General features: G+C 31.4%; 1 protein-coding gene and 1 pseudogene across 1 annotated transcript; both read left to right on the top strand.

The window, feature by feature from the left end:
• Positions 1-3115: 3115 nt before the first annotated feature.
• On the top strand, positions 3116-6690 carry LOC128283962 (disease resistance protein Roq1-like; annotated as a pseudogene).
• A 2745-nt stretch (positions 6691-9435) lies between these two features.
• Positions 9436-10535, top strand: LOC108472355 (disease resistance protein RPV1). Its single transcript, XM_017773837.2, has 2 exons — positions 9436-10135; positions 10277-10535. Exons 1-2 carry the CDS (start codon positions 9654-9656, stop codon positions 10305-10307), a joined length of 513 nt encoding a protein of 170 aa, XP_017629326.1. The 5' UTR covers positions 9436-9653; the 3' UTR covers positions 10308-10535.

Below are 10535 nucleotides of genomic sequence, written 5' to 3'. Positions count from 1 at the left end.
TTTTCTTAATTAGTACATGTAATTCATATAACAGATATTGGATCCAAATTATTTCTGCTGTGACATGTGCAAGGCTTCCGTACTCAGCCTCAGTTGTGGACCTCGAGGCTACTTGTTGCTTCCTTGAACTCCAGGAAACTGGGTTCCCTTCAAGGAATACTCAATACCCTGAAGTGGACCTTCGATCATCAACATCCAAACCCCAACTCACATCTGAGTATCCTTCAAGTAAGAGCTTTGAAGCTCGAGTGAAACATAACCCGTGATCCAAGGTGTCCTGCAAATAACGCAAGATCCTCTTGACAGCTTTAAAATGAGAATCCAATGGCTTGTACATGAACTGACATACTTTATTCACCGAGAAGGCAATATCTAGCCTTGTGATCACAATGTTTTGAAAATCACCTACTATACTCCTATATAGAGATTTGTCTTCAATAGGACTTCCAACTTGAGCACAGAAACTGCATGTAGTCACTATTGGTGTGGGAGATCCATTTGACTTGTCCATGGATCCTCTGTGAAGTAGATCAAGAATATATTTTTTTCTAATTGAGGAAAAGACCATTTGAAGTGTAAGTAACTTCAATGCCTAGAAAATAGCTTAGTTGTCCTAAGTTTTTCAAAGAAAATTGATCATCGAGTTTCTTAACAAATCGATTTATCGCATGATAGTCATTTCTAGTGACAGTAATGTCATCCACATACACCATAACATAAAGTAGCCGAGGACCTTCACGATGAATAAAGAGAGAATTATTAGCCTTTGACACTTCAAGCTTAGTAGCTATAAGGAACTCCTTTATGCTTGCTTGAGACCGTATAATGCTTTTTTTTTTTGTAGCTTAGTAGCTTAGTAGAATTAATTCAAGTTTGATGTGCTTATTCAGTGGAACAAAAGTCCCTGTTTAAGAGTAGATCTAGCATAATTAATCGGAGTTGATTGTAATCCTAGAAATAGGACGACATAAATCTGCCAAATTAAAGTCAAATCTAATAAGGGAATCCATAGATCAAGTTAATGCGACAATAAGGGTTTTAATTGGAAAGAGATTTCAATTAATCAAACTAGAGTTAGTTGTTCTTAGTCTTGAAAGAGATATTAACATAATTTAGGGATTTTTAAAGATCAAGACGAGTGAATAAATCATTTAATTCAGAGTCAGAATAATAAGTGAAGTCTAGGTGGATTCTTCCTTGGGTATTGTCTTTATCATTGGTTTATTCAATTATTTCCTTCACTCTCTGTCGCGTTCATTAGTTAATTAGTTTAGTTAATTTTAGATTAAAATAAATCCCTTTAATTATAGGTTAAATAATAGAAAGATAGTTATTACTAGTACTTTTAGTCCTCGTGGATACGGTATTCTAGACTCATCGTAGCTATACTACCATTCAATAGGTGCACTTGTCTTTATTGTGATCGTAGTCTAGTTTAGTGAATCTTAAAATAATCATTAGCTACTCCATTTTGCTCAGAAGTATACGGACATGTGACCCTGTGTTGAATTCCTAATCGAGAGAGTTCTTTCAAGAGAGAACAATATTCCCCGCCGCAGTTGCTTTGAAGCATTTTGATGGAACAACCAAACTGAACTTGAACAAACTTCTGAAAGTAAAGAAAACAGCTTAAAACTTCAGATTTATTCTTTAGGAAATACAACCAAGTATATTTGCTATACATGTCAACAAAAGAAACATAGTAGAGAAAGCCATCTGATCGGTTGTGTGTTAGTCCCCAAACATCTGGCATGACTAACTCAAAAGGAAAAGTGTACATTATTTGGAAGAGTCAAAAAGCAACTTGTGAGCTTTTTTTAGTTGACAAGCTGAACACACGTGAGGCAATTCATTATTACTGAAAATATTACAATCATGAAAAACTCGACCAAGTGTGTTATTACTCGGGTGACCGAGTCATTTATGCCACAACTCAATAGGAGTTCCTTGTTGAACATTGTATGCTAGCTGTGGTGCTGACCCTTATATCCTAGCAGTCATATTAGTAATCGACTTGGAAACTGCTTGAGAAATATCAAACCTATAGAGTCCATCATGCATGTGGCCCACTAGTAGTGTTCTTCCTGTCTAAATATCCTTCACAAAACAAAGAAAAGGATGAAACTAGAAATAAACGTCATTGTCTTTTGCAAACTATCCTACTGATAGTAAATTCTTACAGACAACTGGGACATGAAGTACATTCTTGAGTTGCAAAATCCTAGCACCAGCCAATAGAGTAGAAGACCCTACATTAACTATAGACATAGATTCACCATTTCCCATAGACACCTTACTTGTACTTGTAAAGGTTAATGTATTGATAAGGTTGGCCATGCTAGGAGTAATGTGATTAGTTACTCTTGAGTCAGGGTACCAAGTCTAATTAGTGCAGACAGAGAAAGAGTCTCGAAGATTACTTTGAAAGGACTAAAAATGAGTTTGTGGAGAAAAACAGACAAGCCACAACAATTAGATAGAGTGGAGCATTAAGATGCTTACCTATTGAAATGATGATAATTGACTGACATAGAGGAGCCTTAATCGGTACCAGAAAAAATCTCATCAAATCGATAATAGCAAGTTTGAACCACATGACTAACTTTGCCATATAATTGGAACTGTGGCCGAAAATGAGAGCAACTATGACTAGTACCACGAGATCTGCCTCGAGACCAACCTCTTCCATACCTTTTGTGTCTATGCTTGAGCTCGTGAGAATAGGTCTTGCAATCCGCAGCTTGTTTTGATCGATTATCTTATTTCAGAATTGAATGGAGATATTCAGTCTTGAAGGAGATCTTCAAAATGTGTATAGAATAGAAGGAAGTCTTGAAGTAACAAGAAGAAAAAACTTTCCTTTCCATTTCAGAATGTGCATAGAACAAAACACTATGACTATTTAACATAGTAATGTAACTGTACCAGAAATAACAGCAACAACTATATTAACAAGATAACTACTTTAAATAACTGAATCAACAACAGTAAACGTTGGAGTACTCATAACACAATTGTCCAAGATGATTTAGTTGGAATCAGTCCAAGCTTGGACGAATTGCATTTGGAAATAAAAAATAGGGAAGATGATGTCCGTATCATAGGAATTTGTGGTATGGGTGGCATTGGCAGAACGACCCTCACAAGAGTTGTTCACAGTCAAATGTTACCTCATTTTGAAGGTAAAAGCTTTCTTGCTGATGTTCGAGAAGTTTCAGAGAAATGTGGACTTGTTTCTTTACAGAAACAACTATTTTCTTAGATCTTGTTTGATGAAAGCTTTAATTTTTTTCAATTTTCATGAAAGGAAAGCCATAATTAGCCATAGGTTGTCTCACAAAAAAGTTCTTGTCATTTTTGACAATGATGATAACATAATACATTAGAAATGCTTGGTTGGAAGGCGTGATTGGTTCAGTTTAGGGAGCAGAATCATTGTAACAACAAGAGACAAACATTTGCTTTGATCCTATCGAGTTGATGGTGTGTATAAGCCTACAGCATTCGAAGGCAATGATGCACTTCATCTTTTCAATTTCAAAGCTTTCGATTGCGAGATAGTGCCAAAAGAGGATTTCATTGAGCTTGTTGAATATGTTGTAGGTTATGCTAGTGGTCTCTCATTAGCTATTGAGGTTTTGGGTTCTTTTTTGTGCGATAAAGATGTAAGCCAATAGAGAAGTACAATAGAAAGACTCAAAAGAGATTCTAACAAAGAAATTCTTGACAGACTTCAAATAAGCTTTGATGGATTAGAAGAAAGGGAGAAGAATATATTTATAAATATAGCATGCTTCTTTAAGGGGGAGGAGAAAGATTTTGTAATGAAAGTACAAGATGGATGTGAGTTTTTTCTAGATATTGAAATTGATGTTCTCATTAAAAAATCTCTACTGACCGATAATGAGTACAACCAATTGCGGAAACATGACTTGCTACAAGAAATGGGAAGAAAAATTGTTAGAGAAAAATCTACTGAAGAACTTGGAAAACGTTGCAGACTATGAGAGGAAAAAGATGTCTACCATGTCCTAACAATAAAAACTATAAGTTATCCCATAGAAATTATATATATTTTTACTTTAGGTTAATTGATTCAAACAATCAGTATTAGAGGTTGCATTGATTAAATTTTCTATTCAACACAAAACTATGACGTTTTTGACAAAAACATATATAACCTATTATATTTATAAAGTTTTTATTTTAAAAAATAATAAAGTGTTTATTTAAATATTGATAAAACAAAATGAGTACATGTGTCCTATATATTTCTAAAATGTGTCAAGAAATTTTTTTATTATAAATGTTAAAAATCCTACATGATATATGTATATAAGAATGTTTGATTGAATTACTTTAGTTGAAAAATGTTTGATAATCATAAATATTTTCATGAGATTTTGTCTTATGTTTTAGTTTTTTTTTAGGATACACAAATAATTGAAAACATGATCATCGACAATTAAAGGTAAGAAAACATACACACTTATATTTATGTATAATGTTGATGTTGTTGTTATTTTTTATTTTCATAAAAAATTGGCAAAAATCTTAAATGCTTATTATTTCAAAAAAAAGAAAAAGAAAAAAAGAGTGGCATGTGTTAATGAAAATGATATACATGTATACATTCATCATTATTGAGCTGCAAGCTTAATCATATATACCATAGTTAAGACTATGTTTATTGTAGCTGTGAAAGTCCATTGTATGTATTTTGGTGTGATTGTAATGTCGCAACATTCAGTTGTATCTATTTTCTTGCATTTTCTTTTTAGCAAAACAATTTTCTTGTGTGTATTAACATGGTTTCTAGCTGTGTGAGTTCGTGAATATCAGCTTAAATTCTTTCAAGCTATGTTATTAAAATATGGATGTACTGCTATATATGCATATGTGTTTGGTATGATCATATTCATTATATATATATATATATTCATTGTTTTTCAGATTTCTTGAAGGATCATATCTTCATATCGGTATCTAATATGCGTATGATAAAAGTGTTAGACATGAACATTTCAAAAAAGAAACAATGAAGCAACATAACTTTTTAGATGCTAAATGTTTTGTGTATGTATAATCATATTCCTATCCTATTTAGGGAAATGAGCGAGACTCTCACTTTGAGCGTGGATGTCTTCTTGAAGATGAAAAGATTAAGACCACTCAGAGTCCTTTGTTGGTCAAATTATTGTGATATCACATATCTTTTTAATGAGTTACGACTTTTAGATTAAATGGAATGTCTTTTAAAATCATTGCCTTCAAGTTTTCAATAGAAAAACCTTGTTATACTTCTCCTATCTTATAGCAACATTCAACAACTATAGAAGGAAAAATAGTAAGAATTAACTCATTTTGTCTTTGTTTTCTAACTTATTTCGAGAAGAATGAATAATTTTTTATTATCATAGAAAAATAAAAATAACCTTCACCATATTTTTCCTTCTTTTATCTCTAATTTATTATTGTTTTCAACAACCCCTCTTTAAGTTGAAAGTGCTCAACCTCAAAGGGTTGGAAAACCTGATCAAGGCATTGGACTTCACAACTTCCCCAAATCTTGAAATTTTGGTTTTGGAAGGTTGTTCTAGATTGGTATATGTTCATCCATCTGTTGGAGTTCTTACTAACCTTAAGCTTTTGAATTTAAGAGGCTAGAAAAGTCTGAGGAATTTTCCAACCAAAATTGAAATGGAATCTTTTGAAATATTAATTCTTTTGGGTTGCTCAAAACTTCAACGCTTTCCGAAATTGATAGGAAAATGGAACGTTTGTTGGAGCTTTGTTTTGATGGGACCAACATTAAAAAACTATCTTCTTCCATTGGAAATCTCAGAAGAATTAAACTTTTGAATTTAAAAGTCTTAGGAGTTTTCCAATCAAAATTGGAATGGAATCCCTTGAAATATTTACTCTTTCAGGTTGCTAAAAGCTTTCTAGAGATTGATGGTAAGATGGAATGTCTGCTATAAGGCTTTATTTAGATGGGAAAAGCATTGAATAACTTCCCTCTTCAATTGGAAATTTAAGCAGTCTTGTTTTGTTAAATTTGAAAGATTGCAGAAACCTTGTGAGTCTCCCAAGGAGCATAAGTGGATGTAAAAGTTTAAAAACTCTTAATCTTTCTAGTTGTTATAAAGTTGAAAATTTGCCAGAGATTTTGCAGCAACTGGAGGTTTTGGAAGAGCTTGACTTAAGTAAAACAGCCATACGAAAACCACCATCCTTCATTTCTCAATTAAAAAATCTTAAAGTTTTGTCATTCAATGGGCGCAAGGGATCTTCATCTAAGTTACTACAAAATTTGCCTTCCCTTTTCAAGGTAATTCAAAGAGGAAGTATAAATTCCATGACTTTGATTTTACCTTCATTGTTAGGTTTGAATTCATTAAAAGAGCTGATGAATCTAAAGAGCTGATGAATCTAAGGGACTACAATCTTTTCGATATTCCTAATGATATTTGTTGTCAATAGTCTTTGAAAGAACTTGATCTTAGTGGTAATAACTTCATCAGCATACCGCCGTCTTTTACTCGTCTTTCCAAGCTTCAATATCTTGGATTGTCGAATTGCAAGGAGCTTAAATCGTTGCCTGAACTTCTATCAAGTACAGAAAATGTGTGGACAGATGGTTGTGCTTCACTTGAATTAGTTGCAAATCCATCAGAAGTATACAATTAAACCGGTTGGGCTTGGTTTTGTGCTGTTCACTGCTACAGATTAGCCGAGAACATCAATGCATTAAGATTGTTGAAAAAACATCTTAAGGTCAATGATTAATTTGATCCCTTTTGCACATACAAAACCTCATGCTTGAGAATTTATGTTTTTAGTTACCAATGATGGGCGTCCTATTTTGCAGGTATTTGCGAATTCATGAAAAATATTTTATATTATTATATCAGGAAGTGAAATCCCAAAATGGTTTAGTCAACAGAGAGGTGGATCTTCAATTAAGATACATCTATCTACGAATAATCGGAATGATAGTCAATGGATGGGAGTTGCTTTTTGTTGCATTTTTGTCAGTGATGATACTTCAAGGGATGAGAATGACATGTGTAAAGCTGTTATCCAGGGAAGAAATCCTCGAGTAGTTAATTGATGTGGCTTGCTTGTAGGTAAAGAATCTGGCCAACCCATAATGAAGGAACACATTTTTCTTCGTTATTGGTCGCCTAACATATTGTATCCATTTTCCTTGGAGAATGAATGCAGTGAACGTGAAACCAAGAATTTATCCACATCAGATTGCTCGAATCAGGAATTCTATGAGCTTGAGATGTCTATGACATCCTTCTGTGGTCCCTAACCATCAAGATAAACTGATTTAATCAAGTCAATCACAACCATCCTACCAACTTAGTTCAAATCCAACTGATTTTGAGTGGCTACATTTTGTGTAAGTTAAGGATATAATCCATATACTTTAATTTGGTCAATTTTAATCTTTTTAAATTAGTTAAATTTAGTCCTTATACTTTTTGAATTTTGAAATTTAAGTTCTAATTCAAACAATAGTAATTAAATATGTTTGGTAAAATCCTGCTATTATGCAAAGTTGTAAATTTAACTCATATTCTCTAATTAGATTATTCTTTTTTTTTTAAGATCTAGCTAATTGGATCATTCTTAATCTTTATATTTTTCAAATTTTGAAATTTCAAGATAACATGTGTGATTATTTATCTAGATTTATTTCATGTAAAAGATAAAACACATAAAATTTTAAATATAGTATACAATATATATGAAAACTATTTTAAAATTTTGGATATAATCATATTAAATGCATATATTTATTCCATATTCACTCTAAAATCCAAATAACATGTGGAGCTTTCTATTTAAAAAAGAAGATAAAGTTACAACTATGTCTCTTTGATTCTCCATAATTTTTCCATGCGAACAAAACCATATGAATAGAAAATTAGGAAGAAAGAAATGAGCATATATATATATATATATATATATATATATATATATATATATATACACACGCATGTGAATGTATGAAATTAAATCTGAACAAGGGAGGAGATGAATGAATGGGCATAATCATAAATTTAATTTTCAATGTTTATATTTTTATTAATTTAATTTTTATTTTTTAAATTAAATTTGATTATTAATTTTTAAATAGAGTCAAATAGTTTTTTAACGAAAATACTAATTAAAACATGAATTTATTAATAATGTTAGCATGATAATCCACGTGCATTTCATGTTGATATGATACTATTTTTATTTTATGTCACGTTAATAAATAATTTAAAAATTATAAAAAAGATCAAATTTTAGAAAAAGTTAAAAATAAAAAATTCAAAAAAAGTGCATGAAACACATTTGGATTGTTACGTGAGTTGTCATATTTGAAAATTTAACGTTTTAGTCAAGATTTTCATTTAAAAGTAATAATTCAAATATTTTTGAAAGTTTGATGATCAAATTCGACTATTTCTAAAAAGTTAGTGGATGAATTTAACTTAAAAAGAATAAGAACCAAATTAACAAAAATATAAAATTTAAAGACTAAATTTATCATTATGCCTAAATTTTGTTTTACCATACTAGGATTAAAGATTGATAAGAAGCAGAAGAGGAATAAGTTAAGTAGTATGAGTTTAGGCATTCCAAGAGAAAAGAGATTAAGGTTGCCTTGAATAGTTTCAGTTTCCACAAATTCATCACTCTTTTCCTTCATTTTCATGGGTAATTTTGTTCATTTTATGAACCTTCAAGGTTGTTAATGAGACTAGGATGACTTGTTGTCCTTCGTGTTTTTTATTTCTTGGAAGCATACAAATTAACAATTTGGGGATGGCTGGCTGGTCGTCTTAGTCTGTTTTTAATATTCTGTAAAACTTGTATACAAATTAACTAGTGAAATCTTGTGTTCATTTTAATGTAGGAGGGTAGGCAGGGCCAAAGGGCAAATTATCAGTTTAGTACTTTGAAATTTTTAAAATTATAAGTTAGTTTAATTGTAAAATGCACTTTACTTTAAAGATAAAAATTTTCAATTTAATCTCTTTAAAATTTTAAATTAACAGGCATATACAAAGAAAAATCATACTTTGATCCCTTTAAATTTTTATAATTTAATTTTAATCCCAAAATGAACTTCTGGCTTCCTCTATGTTTTAATTTTTGCAAAATTGATTCTTCTTCACTTAATAAGAAGATTTTTAAAGTGTGTATTATTTTCTTAATACAAAGACCGAAATGAAAACTAATAAATCTTTATGGATTTTAATAAAAAATTAAAATTTTGAGTAAAAGTTTTATTGTTTTTAATATTTTATAATAATACTGGTTAAAAATTTATAATAATATCTAGTCCATAATAAAACCAACCGTCCAACATTTTTTATTTATTAAAGTTTATAATTAAACTACCTCCACTTTGTCTACCTTCTTGAATTCTTCCTTTTCTGATCTGTGACCCAACTTGTCTTCAACCACTACACCCTTTCATTTTTCCTCAGATATTGCCTAGAAAACCTCTGTTTACTTTCCTTGCAAATTTGATCTATTCTTCTCTTTCTTGATGCTCCTATACTTAAAAAAGACTGTTTGTAGTTTCTTTCAGGCTGGCGATTAGGCAATCCGTTTTCTGATTTTGATACCTTTTTCTTCTCATCATGTTGTCGTTGCCTTCAACTTCATCCTCCATTTCTAGAAAGAAATATGATGTTTTCTTAAGTTTTAGAGGTGAAGATACCCGCAAAAACTTTACTGATCATCTTTATCATGCTCTGAAAAGGAGTGGAATAATCACCTTCAAGGATGATCCAAAGCTGGAGGTCGGCGAAGAGATCGCGCCAGACCTGTTTAAAGCCATTCAGCAGTCATGGTGCTCCGTAATCGTATTTTCAGAATCTTATGCTTCTTCGGGTTGGTGCTTGGACGAACTTAGTGAGATTGTTAAGCAAAAAAACGACAAGGGTTATAAAGTGTTTCCAGTTTTCTATGATGTGGATCCATCTGATTTACGAAAACAGAAAGGAAAAGTTGAAGAAGCCTTTGCGGAACATAAAAAGAGATATGATGAAGATAAGCTCCAAAGGTGGCGAAATACTTTGACTCAAGTCGCAAACATTAAGGGATGGCATCTAAATCACAGGTAATTCCTTCATATCGTCAGCTCTCTTTTCTATTTTTAATGCCTACATGATGTTCTTCTCTATTTTAGAATACATATTATATCCATGTCCATTAGCTGTTGATTTCTTATTTGGAAACCAAATTTTGTTTGTGTTTATAGGTGTTGGAACATTAGCAGCAACAAACACTGAAATGAGGTTGATTTTAAACAATATGAAAACCAAGCAAAAATTGGATGTTTTTGAACAAGGAGAGATCTTAAAGAAAAGAACACCCTTCATTGTAATTGATTCAAAATATATATAGGTTACAAAGTAAAATAAGTAAGTTACCTACTAACATAACTACTCCCACTAATATATCAAATACAAACTTGAATTACACATAAAAGAAAGCTGGCATATCAGCTTCTACATCAA

Source organism: Gossypium arboreum, chromosome 11, assembly GCF_025698485.1.
Source record: "Gossypium arboreum isolate Shixiya-1 chromosome 11, ASM2569848v2, whole genome shotgun sequence".
NCBI lineage: Eukaryota > Viridiplantae > Streptophyta > Magnoliopsida > Malvales > Malvaceae > Gossypium > Gossypium arboreum.
Note: the sequence above shows the minus strand (reverse complement) of the source record. Positions and strands in the feature narration are given on the sequence as shown.

Excerpts from the sequence above, each read along its gene's own strand:
- LOC108472355 (XM_017773837.2), top strand. The coding sequence starts at position 9,654 with ATGTTGTCGTTGCCTTCAACTTCATCCTCCATTTCTAGAAAGAAATAT. Across the intron at positions 10,136-10,276 it reads GGATGGCATCTAAATCACAG|GTGTTGGAACATTAGCAGCA; the intron begins GTAATTCCTTCA and ends TTGTGTTTATAG.